General features: G+C 43.9%; 1 protein-coding gene across 4 annotated transcripts in view; it reads right to left on the bottom strand.

The window, feature by feature from the left end:
* Positions 1 to 17,831, bottom strand: part of SLC4A2 (solute carrier family 4 member 2) — a 1,480,655-nt gene that overhangs the window by 335,126 nt on the left and 1,127,698 nt on the right. For all 4 annotated transcript variants that reach the window (XM_086940913.1, XM_086940912.1, XM_086940914.1 and 1 more), the window contains 3 exons: positions 10,919 to 11,030; positions 10,496 to 10,680; positions 9,619 to 9,838 (listed from right to left, as the gene is read on the bottom strand). In XM_086940913.1, the coding sequence (XP_086797039.1) occupies positions 9,619 to 9,838; positions 10,496 to 10,680; positions 10,919 to 11,030 (517 nt within the window). The remainder of the gene's footprint in view (positions 1 to 9,618; positions 9,839 to 10,495; positions 10,681 to 10,918; positions 11,031 to 17,831) is intronic.

Below are 17,831 nucleotides of genomic sequence, written 5' to 3'. Positions count from 1 at the left end.
TTATTACTTAACAACCACAGCTCCGGAGAACTCGATGAAGCAACTAATAAATAAAATATTTACAAAATCAGGTAACCCATGGTCAGCCAGCCTAAACCTAGCCAAAGAGCACCTGAGTTTAGCGATAGAAAATTGGGACCCTAACACAATTAAATATACTGCCATCAAATCAATTATGAAAAAGCAAGTAAGAACCTGCTCAAGAAAATTGGACATTGAAGCATTGACGGTCAGAGGCTTTCATGAGTCTCAAAGCTCTCCCCACATTTTAAATGGCCACAAACCACATCTTGTACAGTCGTTGGGTAGGCAAGCCCTACAAAGGATCCTGGCTGCAAGACTGCATGGGCTCCCCTTAAAACAGCTGTATCCGGCTGTGAAAGTAGGCCCAGCTATCGCGGAATGTCACCTTTGTCATTATAAACGTGAAACTCTAGCGCACATTCTGTTATGCTGTCCTGCACTGCTATCGGCTAGTAGAATCCATCTACGGCCTATTCTTCTTCAATTCGGTGTGCGGACGGTAAAAGAGGCAGTTCTTCAACTATATTCGTTGGACACGGTGAAGCACATGGCCAACTTTGCCAAATTCATTTATTCTGCGCGAACAGCATTAATGGATAACACAACCATGGCATAAAGTGACTTTTTACTTGGGGGAATCTTTTATGTAGCACATGTTTTTAAAACATACATTGTTTTACTAAATTTTAAATATTTTTTATAATGATTGCTTTTATTCACACTAATTGCTATTTTTTGCATTGATGTTAATTAATCATTCAAATAAACAATTTGTCATTGACATCTCCACAAACAGGAGGAACGTTACTGACAGACATTTTTGTGGTAAACTCAGACATAGGAGTCTCCACCCTTTTATGTGATCTAGGCAGAGATTTCTGGATGGACACAGTGAATTCAATTCAAGACAAGATCTATGCATAAATGTAAATGCAAATTAAAACATGAGTAAATCTATGCATGTAAACCTACCTTTGTGAAAAGACCACTGCATATGTTTCTAAATGTCTAACAGTTACACAAATACGGATGGCTGTAAAAAAAGTCAGCTGTTCATAAAAGAAAATAAGAAAATATGAAGAGTAAACAGAGTAGTCCACCTTAAGCAGAAACCAATCCTCCATTATAACCAGAATGTTTAAACTATACTTGAAGCTTTTTAGGGCTGTTACCTTTATGGGACCAGGCCAGAGCTGATCTTCTATATTGTATTTTTCACAGTTTTTGAAAGAAACTGTTTACTCTTGGGATTGTTGATCCAAGTTAATACAGACTGGGTACGGTGATGAAGGATCGTTCTGTGTGTTGATTGTATACAGAGTTGCAAAATCCATGTGTGTGTTGGTTACTTGTGATATGAGAGATTCATATTTTTTTTTCATTGATGTTGCAAGAGCTCTCAAAGTTGAACAGGATCCCCACGTGCAAATTAAGCACTATTTTGCATGATCCCTATGTGTACTGATTATATACAGTATTTGAGGATTCTTGTGTGTGCTGATTGCCTAGCGTTTCAGGATATAAAGGCTTTGCACAGGGTGATTCAGGATGTGTGAAGATTACATGCAGTGTTGCACGACTCCTATATGTATTTCGGGATTACATGCAGATGTTCATTGCATGAGGTTTTACAGAATTTCAGTGTGTTTGGGGGAGGGATTGCATGCTTGATAGCCGGATCACCGTTTTTGTTCATTAGGTCGCGCCTAGGCAGTGCTTGTGCTGTCTCTGCAAGACATGCCACATTCAGGATATGTGCTTTAAAAGCTCCTCCCATTTTTAGGGATGTATCCGTGTTGTTACTCAGAGCTTGTGAGCACTATTTCATTCTTTAAGCTGGAGCACTGGAGACGTGCAGTGCTCAACGCCGTCTCCTCGTCGTGCTTCAACATCCTGCGCATGCTACGTAAGATCTTCCGGTGGATCCCCACCGAGACCAGGAAGACAGTCACCCAGGCCCTCGTCACCAGCCGTCTGGACTACGGCAACTCCCTCTACGCAGGAACCACCGCCAAACTCCAGACGAGACTTCAACGGATCCAGAACGCCTCAGCACAACTCATCCTGGACATCCCCCGTCGCAGCCACATCTCCGAACACCTGAGAGACCTGCACTGGCTCCTGGTCAACAAGAGAATCACCTTCCGTCTCCTCAGCCACGCTCACAAAGCCCTACACAACCAAGGACCAGGATACCTCAACAGCCGCCTCAACTTCTACGCTCCCAAACGCCAGCTTCGATTGACCGGCCACGCCCTCGCCGCCGTCCCCCGCATCCGAAGAGCCACCACAGGGGGACGGTCGTCCTCCTACCTAGCCGCCAAGACATGGAACTCCCTCCCGACCCACCTCCGCCTGACCCAGGACCACCTCGCCTTCAGGAAGCAGCTCAAGACCTGGCTGTTCGAGCAGTAGCGGTTCCCCCTCCCTGAGCGCCTTGAGACCCTCTGGGTGAGTAGTGCGCTATATAAATGCTTTGATTGATTGATTGATTGGTTTACAGAGCTCAGTTGTAAATAGGACTGTAAATCTTGCTCTTCTCTTGCAACATTTGCTGCGCATTCAAAGATCGAGGTCTATTTTGGCTGCAGCAGCCTCCTCCTCCCTCCTGCTTTTGAAACGCATGGGCTGGCGTCGCGTTGCCTGCCTTCATAGGCTTTCTGCCGCCTCTGTCTCAGAGCTCTACAAACATTTGGATGTATGACGTTACCACGCATACTATTACCACGCATACCATTACAACGCGGTATTTACAACGCATACCGTTACAACGCATAGCGCTTTGAGGTGCTGGATAGTGGTAAGTATAATTTTATATTCCAACTCCAGTCCCCGTGGACACTAGGGAAGGTGTTGGATATAAAATTAAACTTATTCCCTATCCTAGAGCGCCCCCCAGCGCAATGCGTTGTAATGGTATGCGCGGTAATGCCTGCGTTGTAAGTGTAGTGCGTGGTAAAAAATGCGTGGTAAACGTTGTATACCCAAACATTTGCAATGCTTACAAGAAGCAAGGCTGGCAGTAACTGCACCTCTTTTACTGCCAGCCTTGCTTATCGTTAGCAAGGATTATAAGTACAGGGTGCCTGTTTACGCACCACTTGCAGGTTTTCGAAACACAGAAATAAAAGGCATTGTTATTTACAATGACAATAACTCAATCTCGTCAAAATGCAAGTACTATTGCATTGCAAATGCTTGTTATATTCAAGTGGAGTGTGTTACTCTCTAACCGCAGCTGCATCCTCGTCCTGACGGTCCTGCTCATGCTGCATAAGGGCATCAGAGAAGGTTCTAATCCCAACAAGAGTCTGTACTGAGGTTTTATGGGCCACAGTACTTATTTGTCTTTCTGTGACTCCCTCTCTGGATAGGCTGTCTAAACTGAGATTGAGGGCCAAGTTTTGATGATGTCATTTTTCCAGATATAATTATTTTCTTCTTGTTTCAATTTACTGCATTTTTCACACGTCCATGCTATTGTGATTGATACCAAAAGTGGAACAGTAATTTGTCAGCAAAGCCTATCTTGAAATCAGCGGTTGGGGTTTTTGGAAGAATTCAGATACTAAGGGCGCTCTGCCTCAAATTCTACGTTACAGTGTGTAGTGTAAGGCAGTAAAAGGTAGTGCGTGAAGAGCAGACGGAAAACACCCTTAACCGTCTAATACAGTCAATGACTTAGCAATAATTACACAGCTGTGCTCTCGCAACTACATTAGGGTATCACAACTTAGTACAATGACAAACGTAATACAATGAATAGAAGCAGATTCTTTGGTGTGTTTCTTGTCACAGCAAGATGACGATTTAATGTATCCAGACTTGAAGAACAGTCACAGTAAGCCGACACGTGTTTCGTCGTGTACAGGTGAGTCAACACGACTCTTCAGGGCTTTGAACTCAACTCCGAGCAAGTGAGTTGAGAATAGTCTGGTACTCGTAGTGATATTCACTGAGTGTGTATGTTCATGTTAATTAAAAGGCAGGGAGTGGTACATCCAGTGGTTAAAGTGCAAGAGATTGATCTCGCTGATATGTTCCGCCCAGTAGGGTGGGTCAAGTTTTCCAGAATTTAGCACTTAATACGGGTGTGTATAGGGCAGTGCCGGGAGGGGATCCATCTGCTGAGGCACTTGAGGAAAACGGGTGCGTTTTCTTAATCGTGGTAAGCGATAGTGCGGTATCCCTCCTCTGTAGTTTCCCGTTCGCCGTCTTTCGTGAACGGAGTTGAGTTCAAAGCCCTGAAGAGTCGTGTTGACTCACCTGTACACGACGAAACACGTGTCGGCTTACTGTGACTGTTCTTCAAGTCTGGATACATTAAATCGTCATCTTGCTGTGACAAGAAACACACCAAAGAATCTGCTTCTATTCATTGTATTACGTTTGTCATTGTACTAAGTTGTGATACCCTAATGTAGTTGCGAGAGCACAGCTGTGTAAGCAAAGCCTATCTTGTCTGTGTTGTTTCTATCAAAACCGTCTGGTTTTTTTTGCAATCTACAATGCCTTTCCATGTTACTTAAAAAACAACTAAGGGTTGGCTCTAATCAGCAAGGCTGAGCCGTGGAAGTAGATAACAAAAGAGAATTGCCAATACTGATAACCAAACGATTCATGTATTTTTAAGTAAAGTACTTGAAACAAAATTCAAGACCAATAGCTAATTAATAGCATTTATTATTCTTTGGAATTTTATCAACACAACAACTCATATATTTAACGATTGCATATTCCAAGAGACACACATAGAAACTATATTCAGCAGGGGGTCGATTTTTAGGAATCATTCAGCATATCACACATATCACAAACATACACAATGCAACCATTCAAGGGAGGGAAAGGGTACAATTGCTTAGAGCAATACAAAAATATTCAAAAAGTTTTTTAAATATTTACAAGATAGCACAAGGCGGACAGGGAGAGAAATTGAGAAAGGAAGCCTAGGTCTGCGAGGCACTTAACAATCTGGTCACTTAATAATTAATCTAGTAAACAGTACATTCCTATGGAAAAATTATATGTTATTTAGAAAAGGTAATGTACAAAAAAATGGGGACAAGCAACAAAATAATTCTTGACATCAGTGCTTGTCACTCTTGCAGACAGCTGTGTGGCTATGGCCTACGCGTTTCGAATCCCATTGGGTTGTGGGGATTCTCTTCAGGGCCTGGGGTTTTTCTCTAGGTAAAATAGAGAAGAAAACAAGAGAAAGTATGAAATTTCAACATAATCCAATTTATTTTTATCAAGTAATCAGCATTAGGCGCAACACTTAGTGACCACCTTTTCTCTACACAGACTTACCAAAGGGCAACAGAATGCGGGGAATAGTGGGGCCTCAACTTTGTAATGAGATGGAATATGGCAGAATCTGGAAGGGTTAAAACATGGAGGGAGTCAGACGTTTGAAAACAAGATAGGAGAGCTATCAGTGGAACTGGGGGCTGCACATTTACTTACTTTTCTTTCATGAGAGAGATTTTCACGAGGGGGTGAACCAGGTAGCGAAAAAGCGCGGTGGGGACCTGTGGGAAGGTAACCGAATAGTGCATCAGAACAATCTCCTTAAAATGAGTTCAGATTAAGGTAGTAGTTACAAATATGTGATCATTCTCACCTACTAATTATTTAGCTAAAGGTTCGCTTAAGCCGAGGAGAGAAGACTCGCGGAGAAAATCGAGCTTCAAATGAGACTCTTATGTTGTAAAATGGCAGGGGCAACTTGCACCTTTCGGTCCGTTTAGCGTGTTGAAAAATCTACAAATAACCCAATAGTGAAAGCAATTTAGCAAACTGTCGAGCGACTAAGTTGCAAACAGAGGTTGTTCACAAAGGGCGGCATCTTACCGCGTAAATGAGCAACACTCGAGGATTTGAGCCGGGTGGGTCGCAACTTGTACTTTTCGGTCCGTTTAGCGTGTTGACAAATCTAAAAATAACCCAATAGTGAAAACAATTTAGCAAACTGTCGAGCGACTATGTAGCAAACAGTAGTGGTTCACAAAGGGCGGCGTCTTACCGCGTAAATGAGCACCACTCGAGGATCTGAGCCGGGTGGGTCGCTACAATGTAGCCCTAACGGGCGCCTGAAACAGAAATGACGAGATGCGCATGAGTTGGATAAAAAGCGGTTTACGCGGGCAAATTGCTGCAAAGAATCAAGGGCGCTTACCGGCGTGTCAATTGCCCATAGTCCGGCGAAATTAGTTTGAAATGTTTAACTACAAAGGGGACAGATAAATGAGAAAACATGAGCTAAACCATTTAAAGAAAAACGGGTCAAATACCGACGGGGGTTACACGGAAGAGTACTTACAAAGAGTTCTCCATTAATTCATAAAACTCGGCGGCGTCAAAAAGGTCAGCACTGGTCACTGGCTCATGCGTGATAGCAAGTCATGGCTAAACTGATCTCTCTTTATATATTTTCCTGGTGGGGCGATCCGCCCACAACTTAAACCAGGGTAAGAAGTAAACTGCGGACCGGAGTGGAAGAATCCAAGGTAACAGCCTAGCTGAAAGAACAGGGACCCAGTAGCACGAATTATAGTTTAAAAATTTCGCTCAATTCATTGAGCCCCGATACTGCAGTATCAAATTTAACTATAAGAAGGGCTTCACGTTTAGATAGTGCTAAATTGAGGTCTCCTCCACGGGGATTTTTTTCTATTTTGGAGATCACAGTCCACTTTAGGTCACTGACTCGGTGTTGCAGTCGTGTCCAATGTAGCACCAAAGGGGCATTCTCAACTTTATTTTTGATCCTTGATTTGTGCTGTGAGATCCGCTGCCGGACCTCTTGGTTAGTCTTGCCTATGTATAGTAACTGGCAGGGGCATGTAATGCCATAAACAACAAACTTGCTCTTGCAGTTGCTTACAGTGTCATGTTTCCATGTGTGTCACGACCTTTTGTCCTAATGCTAATCGTCTGAAAAAAGTCATAAAACAAAGTTGGCATCTGATAAAGGATCTAGATGACAGCCTCGTTAATGAGCCCCTATTTGCATTTAAAAAAGAAAACAATATTGCTAACCACATAGTCCGAGCAGCCATGCCTGTTTCTAAAACTTTAACTTTACGCCAAATGATGGGGATGCCTCCCATCCTCGGACACCACAAGTGTGGTACTTGTCTATGCTGTGAATCTACTGTGGAAGGTTCTTTGTTCCAGCATAATGGAATTTCTTGGAAACATGACACTGTAAGCAACTGCAAGAGCAAGTTTGTTGTTTATGGCATTACATGCCCCTGCCAGTTACTATACATAGGCAAGACTAACCAAGAGGTCCGGCAGCGGATCTCACAGCACAAATCAAGGATCAAAAATAAAGTTGAGAATGCCCCTTTGGTGCTACATTGGACACGACTGCAACACCGAGTCAGTGACCTAAAGTGGACTGTGATCTCCAAAATAGAAAAAAATCCCCGTGGAGGAGACCTCAATTTAGCACTATCTAAACGTGAAGCCCTTCTTATAGTTAAATTTGATACTGCAGTATCGGGGCTCAATGAATTGAGCGAAATTTTTAAACTATAATTCATGCTACTGGGTCCCTGTTCTTTCAGCTAGGCTGTTACCTTGGATTCTTCCACTCCGGTCCGCAGTTTACTTCTTACCCTGGTTTAAGTTGTGGGCGGATCGCCCCACCAGGAAAATATATAAAGAGAGATCAGTTTAGCCATGACTTGCTATCACGCATGAGCCAGTGACCAGTGCTGACCTTTTTGACGCCGCCGAGTTTTATGAATTAATGGAGAACTCTTTGTAAGTACTCTTCCGTGTAACCCCCGTCGGTATTTGACCCGTTTTTCTTTAAATGGTTTAGCTCATGTTTTCTCATTTATCTGTCCCCTTTGTAGTTAAACATTTCAAACTAATTTCGCCGGACTATGGGCAATTGACACGCCGGTAAGCGCCCTTGATTCTTTGCAGCAATTTGCCCGCGTAAACCGCTTTTTATCCAACTCATGCGCATCTCGTCATTTCTGTTTCAGGCGCCCGTTAGGGCTACATTGTAGCGACCCACCCGGCTCAGATCCTCGAGTGGTGCTCATTTACGCGGTAAGACGCCGCCCTTTGTGAACCACTACTGTTTGCTACATAGTCGCTCGACAGTTTGCTAAATTGTTTTCACTATTGGGTTATTTTTAGATTTGTCAACACGCTAAACGGACCGAAAAGTACAAGTTGCGACCCACCCGGCTCAAATCCTCGAGTGTTGCTCATTTACGCGGTAAGATGCCGCCCTTTGTGAACAACCTCTGTTTGCAACTTAGTCGCTCGACAGTTTGCTAAATTGCTTTCACTATTGGGTTATTTGTAGATTTTTCAACACGCTAAACGGACCGAAAGGTGCAAGTTGCCCCTGCCATTTTACAACATAAGAGTCTCATTTGAAGCTCGATTTTCTCTGCGAGTCTTCTCTCCTCGGCTTAAGCGAACATTTAGCTAAATAATTAGTAGGTGAGAATGATCACATATTTGTAACTACTACCTTAATCTGAACTCATTTTAAGGAGATTGTTCTGATGCACTATTCGGTTACCTTCCCACAGGTCCCCACCGCGCTTTTTCGCTACCTGGTTCACCCCCTCGTGAAAATCTCTCTCATGAAAGAAAAGTAAGTAAATGTGCAGCCCCCAGTTCCACTGATAGCTCTCCTATCTTGTTTTCAAACGTCTGACTCCCTCCATGTTTTAACCCTTCCAGATTCTGCCATATTCCATCTCATTACAAAGTTGAGGCCCCACTATTCCCCGCATTCTGTTGCCCTTTGGTAAGTCTGTGTAGAGAAAAGGTGGTCACTAAGTGTTGCGCCTAATGCTGATTACTTGATAAAAATAAATTGGATTATGTTGAAATTTCATACTTTCTCTTGTTTTCTTCTCTATTTTACCTAGAGAAAAACCCCAGGCCCTGAAGAGAATCCCCACAACCCAATGGGATTCGAAACGCGTAGGCCATAGCCACACAGCTGTCTGCAAGAGTGACAAGCACTGATGTCAAGAATTATTTTGTTGCTTGTCCCCATTTTTTTGTACATTACCTTTTCTAAATAACATATAATTTTTCCATAGGAATGTACTGTTTACTAGATTAATTATTAAGTGACCAGATTGTTAAGTGCCTCGCAGACCTTGGCTTCCTTTCTCAATTTCTCTCCCTGTCCGCCTTGTGCTATCTTGTAAATATTTAAAAAACTTTTTGAATATTTTTGTATTGCTCTAAGCAATTGTACCCTTTCCCTCCCTTGAATGGTTGCATTGTGTATGTTTGTGATATGTGTGATATGCTGAATGATTCCTAAAAATCGACCCCCTGCTGAATATAGTTTCTATGTGTGTCTCTTGGAATATGCAATCGTTAAATATATGAGTTGTTGTGTTGATAAAATTCCAAAGAATAATAAATGCTATTAATTAGCTATTGGTCTTGAATTTTGTTTCAAGTACTTTACTTAAAAATACATGAATCGTTTGGTTATCAGTATTGGCAATTCTCTTTTGTTATCTATTTCCATGTTACTTAGCACAAGCCATTCTAAACTAGGGGCATATTTATTTAGTCATTTTGTAGCTTTACCTTTTTCTTCTGATGATTTTGGCTCTATTCCAGGAAGCTGCTTCTTCTCCTGTTCTTCTCTTTTCTTCAGCATTTCCCTCTGAAAGTGTGCAACAGATCTCAGAAGCTCCTCCCCCTGCACCTCGGAGGGAGGTAAAACTACACTGCTGTCCAAAAACTCATTAATGGCATTCAGAAGGTCCTGTCGGTCATCTGCCAGGTAAGCAGCTTCATGGAATGGCTGATGGAGGCAAAATAGAAGGAACAAAGATGGTATGTTAGTGAAGAAAGTGTAAGTAAACAAAGATACCAGACACTATCCCCCCCTTCCTTTATATTCAAAACGCAACTAAGTATGCGCAGCATTTTCTTCTAAAGTTACACCAAAATATGAATATTCTCAGTGATATGGTCCTAACTATGGTCCCTCTTGCCACCCTGCGGTTTTTAGATGCCATATAGTGAATCGCATTTAAACAGATAAATGAACACATGCCATATTGTGCTCGATAAAGTTATCGTTCATCCAGTATACAGATACTGGTTCAGCCCAAGCAATCACCGAATAATGAACCAAGGATCACTTTACTGAATATACCATCTTTCTTCAAATCTGTGAAATTTGTAAGTAATCTTCTCTTTTTACGTCTGTGCTACAATACCAAAACGCTTACACTGAAAGAACGCCACCACCCTTCCATAACCATGGAACATCATAACTGCCAGGGATCAGCAACTATTTCTCAATATTTCCTCACTTTTAACCTGCTGCAGTTGAGCTCGTTGCCACTTCTACCTGATTGTGCCCATTCCTTCAGAACATGCAAAGTTTCTGAATCATATTGTAACATTTATATTTCATTATTATATTAATCATTTTGGCCAAGCCAATACATACCTTATCTGACATGAGTGTGGAAATGGATCGTCCAATCTCATGATAATCCATGTTGGTGGAAGTAGGTCCCAACAGTACAAACAGGAACCGCACAGGAATGGGCACCTCTAGCACACAGTCCAGCTCTACTGCTTCCTCTAGTCGCACAAATGCCATGGTTGGCTGGTCTAAGAACTCAACACAACCTGCCAAAGAATACACAATCCACTCAAAATTAACATTTTGCAGCCCAGAAAACAAAATCAAGTCAACCAATATTTCTTAGATATCACACACAAATCCTCATAACACATTCTCCCATAAACATTACATTTTCTAACCATAGGACTGGACAATTAAAAGCATTACATAAGTAAAATATCCCCCACACCAGAAGCATATCTCCAGTGCATTTGTCTGTAATACAATGTTGCATCCACTTACCTACGAGCACTACCGTAGCCTCAGCATTTTCTGGAATCTTTTCTAGGAGCTTCAATTCATGCTTGGATTTTGACCTCTGGATTCCATGAAGCGAAGAAGGCAGTGTGGCTTTCTGTACAAACAACAGACCACTAATGTTATCAGTGTTGGCAGAGAGTGAGAAAGAGACAATACAGATGCTTAGACTTGAAAGAGTCTCCTTTATTGGAGCATTCTATTACTGGTGGGGAATGATCAACACCTGTTTTACACTGCTAAAGATTCCTCAGTGAAGCAACCACTGTTCGCTACTCTATTGCCAGGCATGCACCATTTGCCACCTCTAAGGTAGCATAACTGCTCAATTAGAAAGCCCTGGCGTTTGGAATCCACACAGGGAGGCCCCATTTAGGTTTCCATAACCCTTGCCTCGATCGTGGGGTTCGTGTATTAGTTGTATTAGTTGATATTCTGATGTTTTTAACATCTCTGTCTTAGTGTAAACATGTGATACATTGGTGACAGTGCTCTCTGAACATAAGCAAATGCATGTTGCTCTTTAACAAGTTTCACAATATACGTATCTAGATTACCCATTCACCCCTCTCCATTAGGATTTACTCTGCTCCCGGAAATCTAATAATACGCTCTTCTATTTTATTATATGTAGTGGTTAGTGCAGCCCTTATGGAGTGAGAATGATCAGATGACTCATGCAGGACTTTAAAAAAAAATCCATTAACTTGCTATCAATGGATTGCATTATTTTCCTACTGAGGACTCTCACTAGTGTTTCCCCTTCTAGAAAATGTGACTGGCATTTCAAAACGATTAAACAGGTAATTCAATTTTGATTTGAAGCCCGTTTGGATACCTACAGCACTGTTGCGTGTGAGAAGGAGGAGGGGGACAAGGAGTATCAGTCCCAGCCTCCCTGCGGCCACCATCATCGTTGACATCGTCCCGCGCCTGGAGGCGCTTTAAATTTTGCGGCGTGCTCCTGCAGCGCGGGAAGTTCGTTTGGATACCTGCTGCACTGCCGCATGTGAGGAGGGGGAGGGGACAAGGGCTATTAGACCCAGTCTCTCCCACGACACCGTTATCGCTGACATCGTCCCGCGCCCGGAGGCACTTTATATTTCGCGTCGGGCGCCCGCAGCGCGGGATGCGCGTGCCCAGGCCATGCTTGGGCGGGCCAGTCTGGCCCGCCTGCAGCTGGGCTTGGCCAATCCTCTTGGCTGCAACTTCTGGACCAGGTCATTGTCACTCGGAACACACTATGGCTAAGTGTAAATTACCTCCTGACTCTTACGGGGTGAATGCCAAAATACACAGGAACTGTGCCTCCATTATTTCTTATCTTACGACAGCTGTCGGGGAATTAAATGAGGAAATCCATGTTGTTAAGGAGCATCTGGGCATAGGGGGAGGAAGCAGACCAGCTAAGGTCTGACAGAGCACCCCTGGGGTGTCACAAACTGAAAATGTGGCATCCAGGTTAAATGGTATTACCTCTGTCTCAGAACTCGGGGACAAGGAGGCAATAGCTACGGACGTGCTCTTAGATATTTTGCCTACTATCCGTGGATGCTGAACATCTACTATGGGAAGGCCAGGAGGTGCGGTACCTGGCTCCTCAAGGGGGACTATACTAAACAAGCATTAAAAATGCAATAGGTCTCACCTTTGATTAGGTTAAAGCCATTTGCTTTGCTATACAATACCATTAGCAAAGCAAATGGTTTTACCTTAATAAAAGGCGAGACCTCTTGCATTTTCAATGCTTGTTTACAAATGAAGCACTGACATATTATGTTATATGTATTTGTAAAGTGCACTATCACTCGCGAGGCGCACTCGCACAAGTCCCTGTGACCTCACTGGGCTCCACCCTTTGAACTGGCGGATTTGGGACTTCTGTTGATGATGACATCTTTCCTACTGAATGTTGGAACTCCTGCTCGGTCTCTGCCATGACGGCGCCACATTGAGAGGTGGAGGCGGACTCGACAACCTCTTGGGGAGCTGTACGGGGCCAGTGAGGAATCACTGATGCTGGTACCGGCTTCCGGTGTTCTAGTTTGGGGTACTCAGCCATTCACCACACGCGAAGCAGATGGTTACGTGGTTGCACCTAGACATTCCGAGTGCCAGCCTTCAGAGCTTGTATTCAGAAACGCCTTGATACTTTCTTACAACTGCACATGGACCAACATCCCATCAAGACTTTATTGTGTTTTCTCTCTTCTCTGGAAACTACTGAGAAAGTTTCTATCTCCCGAGTGCAGTCTTGGCTGCTGGCTTTGAAAGGCTCATCTGGTGATGCCGCGTGGCCAGCGCCTATCATGGTCACCCACATCTTTCTCTTCGAGGTGCTCAGTGGCAGGTGTAGTCCTGTCCCACGTGTCCGCTGGCACGTACTCACACCGGCGCCATCTCTCGGTGTTCCCAGGACAGCATGGATATCCGTAGGCATTGAATAGCGGATGTTGCGTCTCTTTACAAGCTCATCTCTGCCGCCCCTGCCCCTGAGATGGCGCAAGATCACTCTTGGGCTCCAGGGAGTGGCTGCTCGAATATCTTCTCTGCACCTGTAGGGTAGTAATGGGTGCAGGAGGCTGCTGAGGTGACATCAGTATCAGCAGCTGGTCTCGGCTGCATGGAGGTGCTATGTGAATACATTGAAAATCAAAACATCGGAGCAAAGGGGGCAAACGTTTCAAAAACATCGGAAAAGAATAGATGACAAATATACATTAGTGAAACAACACTACAAATTAATAAAAATGTCGAACTTGTTTAAGCTACAATCAAGACGGTAAGAAGAATGGATCACGTTCATATCTACTTGACTGGGAGTAAAAAGGATTGCAAAAAGCAGACTAGAGGGCGCTCAAAGACAAGGTAATGCAATAGCGAAACCATAAGAAAACAAGCGCGTCTCAGAAGCGCGTCCACAGACCGGAGTCTGCTCGTGCACCGGTCTGTGCCACTAGGGGAGGGATCACAACGACAATAAGGCTCGCTGGCGGCAGCGCTTCGTGCTGCAACGCCTGGCAAACCCTAAAAAGAAACGTAGAAAGGGTTTGAAATCGGGGGCAAATAATGCTGACTCTTTAAATGGGGGGACCAGCGGACCTTTGGGGAATGAAGATTGGTGCAAATCTCATCTTGCTACTGTGGTGGAAAGTGCTATTTGTTCACATCTCGAGACCTTTGTGGGGGCATTTAAAGAGGCTCTAACAAGTTGCCTTAAAAATGGATTGGAGGCTATGTTGATTAAATTGTCCTCAATAGACGATCACCTAAAAATAATGAGGTTCTTTAATGAGGGTAGGATTGAGAATTCTGCTCAGGGCAAGGTGGATTTGATGGATCAAGTAACAACCGGTCATTTACATGCAGGACCCTCCACCGAGGCTCACATCCCTGCCCCTAATCATGGGAATTCAACATCTGACCGCAATAACTTACCCATTTTCAATGATAAGTTACTTCCTAGCACACAGTATAGTCTTATAGGGCCCCAACTGCAGACCGAACAGCCAGCTAACTGTGTCAGTAGAGTACGGCTTAATCAGTCCCCACATGTACAGGAAAACAAATGTAGGCTACATCTACCCCTGGAGTCTACTCCCCTGGTAGAAGTCCCTTGTTTGAAAATAATATAAACGAGCCTCCAGCTGAACTGATTCGCAAGGTTATGCATTGGTGTTTAAAGGTCCCGGAAGGTGGGGTTGAAGCCGCGTCACATAATATTAAGGCTAGACGCATGGGGTGGATTGCACAGGGTGTGAAGTTAGCTGAAGGAGACTGTGTTATTAATTTTAATCGGACTAACATAGCTAGTTCATTGTTTAAAGAGCATGGCATCCTTGGCATGGGCGAGATTAGAGAGCTCCCCTTAGGGTTTTTCTATCGCCCACCTGTGAGAAATAAAGTTGAGAATTCTACACTGCAGCATAGTTATCATTTAAAAAGGTCACATATGGGGCTAGACAGAACCACAAACTCAGCCAGACCCCATATTTACAACCCATAAGTATATTAAAACCTAGGATTTCCCCAGAGTTGAGGCATTGGGGGAATGCATTGGATGTAGTGTAGTGTAGTTCCTATTTTCCCAATAGGCTCTGCACATTGGAATAACATAAACAGCAGTGTAGACGTAGGACTGAGGTCATCTAGGTCTCTACTGACTATGTTAAACTTAATTTAGGTTTGCGCCAGCTAGCTCAGAGGTCACTGGAAACTTTCTTGAATGAATAGAGAGGGACAAGCTCCCCTGGCTCAGACGAGAAGGGATTCAGTTTCCGACAACCGCATAAACATGACAACTTTGCTCCCTCAGAATAAGAGTATATCTCTAGAGTCGTGTGAAAACAATAGACAGCTATTTCACTCAGTCAGCAGTGCTTACTTAGTTTCACCAGAGTGCAGAGAAATAGAGAGACAGGCGTTTTCAATAAAAAGGTGTTATTTATTGAGCAGTCTTCTTTCTCATGCAAGAGAAATGAATTGCCACAATTGCAATACTTAAAGTAAAGTAAAGTGTGTACAGTAAAAGTAGTATTATGAAATAATACTGTAAAAGCATTGATATGGTTTCTTAGCCATATGATACTTTAAAATGGATAAAATATATACATACATAAATACATTGACTAACGTACTCAATTGGTGCTTCTAACTAAGCCTACCCCGGTGTACCTGACCTAAGCCTAATACGTGGGAAGGGATAAGTAAGTAGCAGTTTAAGTTAAGTTGGTTAAGATCATTTTGCCAAGAATCTGCATCAAGAATTCTCTTAAGGGTTTAGTCAGCTCCGTACCTTGGTAATAGAATGTGGGAGGTCTGGTATCTCTTTCCTCAGGACTCGATATCCCAGCAACCTGCAAGGGTAGGCTGGAAACACTGGAGCTGGATTTTCTCGGCTGGAGAAAAACACAGCGTCTCTCTCCTTTATTAGAGCATTCTATTACTGGTGGGGAATGATCAACACCTGTTTTACACTGCTAAAGATTCCTCAGTGAAGCAACCACTGTTCGCTACTCTATTGCCAGGCATGCACCATTTGCCACCTCTAAGGTAGCATAACTGCTCAATTAGAAAGCCCTGGCGTTTGGAATCCACACAGGGAGGTCCCATTTAGGTTTCCATAACCCTTGCCTCAATGTAAGCGATCGTGGAGTTCGTGTATTAGTTGTATTAGTTGATATTCTGATGTTTTTTAACATCTCTGTCTTAGTGTAAACATGTGATACATTGGTGACAGTGCTCTCTGAACATTAGCAAATGTATGTTGCTCTTTAACAAGTTTCACAATATACGTATCTAGATTACCCATTCACCCCTCTTCATTAGGATTTACTCTGCTCCCGGAAATCTAATAATACGCTCTTCTATTTTAATATATGTAGTGGTTAGTGCAGCCCTTATGGAGTGAGAATGATCAGATGACTCATGCAGGACTTTTAAAAAAAATCCATTAACTTGCTATCAATGGATTGCATTATTTTCCTACTGAGGACTCTCACTAGTGTTTCCCCTTCTAGAAAATGTGACTGGCATTTCAAAACGATTAAACAGGTAATTCAATTTTGATTTGAAGCCCGTTTGGATACCTACAGCACTGTTGCGTGTGAGAAGGAGGAGGGGGACAAGCAGTATCAGTCCCAGCCTCCCTGCGGCCACCATCATCGTTGACATCGTCCCGCGCCTGGAGGCGCTTTACATTTTGCGGCGTGCTCCTGCAGCGCGGGAAGTTTGTTTGGATACCTGCTGCACTGCCGCATGTGAGGAGGGGGAGGGGGACAAGGGCTATTAGACCCAGTGTCTCCCACGGCACCGTTATCGCTGACATCGTCCCGCGCCCGGAGGCACTTTATATTTCGCGTCGGGCGCCCGCAGCGCGGGATGCGCGTGCCCAGGCCATGCTTGGGCGGGCTAGTCTGGCCCGCCTGCAGCTGGGCTTGGCCAATCCTCTTGGCTGCAACTTCTGGACCAGGTCATTGTCACTCGGAACACACTATGGCTAAGTGTAAATTACCTCCTGACTCTTACGGGGTGAATGCCAAAATACACAGGAACTGTGCCTCCATTATTTCTTATCTTACGACAGCTGTCGGGGAATTAAATGAGGAAATCCATGTTGTTAAGGAGCATCTGGGCATAGGGGGAGGAAGCAGACCAGCTAAGGTCTTACAGAGCACCCCTGGGGTGTCACAAACTGAAAATGTGGCATCCAGGTTAAATGGTATTACCTCTGTCTCAGAACTCGGGGACAAGGAGGCAATAGCTACGGACGTGCTCTTAGATATTTTGCCTACTATCCGTGGATGCTGAACATCTACTATGGGAAGGCCAGGAGGTGCGGTACCTGGCTCCTCAAGGGGGACTATACTAAACAAGCATTAAAAATGCAATAGGTCTCACCTTTGATTAGGTTAAAGCCATTTGCTTTTCTATACAATACCATTAGCAAAGCAAATGGTTTTACCTTAATAAAAGGCGAGACCTCTTGCATTTTCAATGCTTGTTTACAAATGAAGCACTGACATATTATGTTATATGTATTTGTAAAGTGCACTATCACTCGCGAGGCGCACTCGCACAAGTCCCTGTGACCTCACTGGGCTCCGCCCTTTGAACTGGCGGATTTGGGACTTCTGCTGATGATGACATCTTTCCTACTGAATGTTGGAACTCCTGCTCGGTCTCTGCCATGACGGCGCCACATTGAGAGGTGGAGGCGGACTCGACAACCTCTTGGGGAGCTGTACGGGGCCAGTAAGGAATCACTGATGCTGGTGCCGGCTTCCGGTGTTCTAGTTTGGGGTACTCAGCCATTCACCACACGCGAAGCAGATGGTTACGTGGTTGCACCTAGACATTCCGAGTGCCAGCCTTCAGAGCTTGTATTCAGAAACGCCTT

This window comes from Lissotriton vulgaris, chromosome 10 (genome assembly GCF_964263255.1).
Source record: "Lissotriton vulgaris chromosome 10, aLisVul1.2, whole genome shotgun sequence".
NCBI classification, from domain to species: Eukaryota; Metazoa; Chordata; class Amphibia; order Caudata; family Salamandridae; genus Lissotriton; species Lissotriton vulgaris.
Note: the sequence above shows the minus strand (reverse complement) of the source record. Positions and strands in the feature narration are given on the sequence as shown.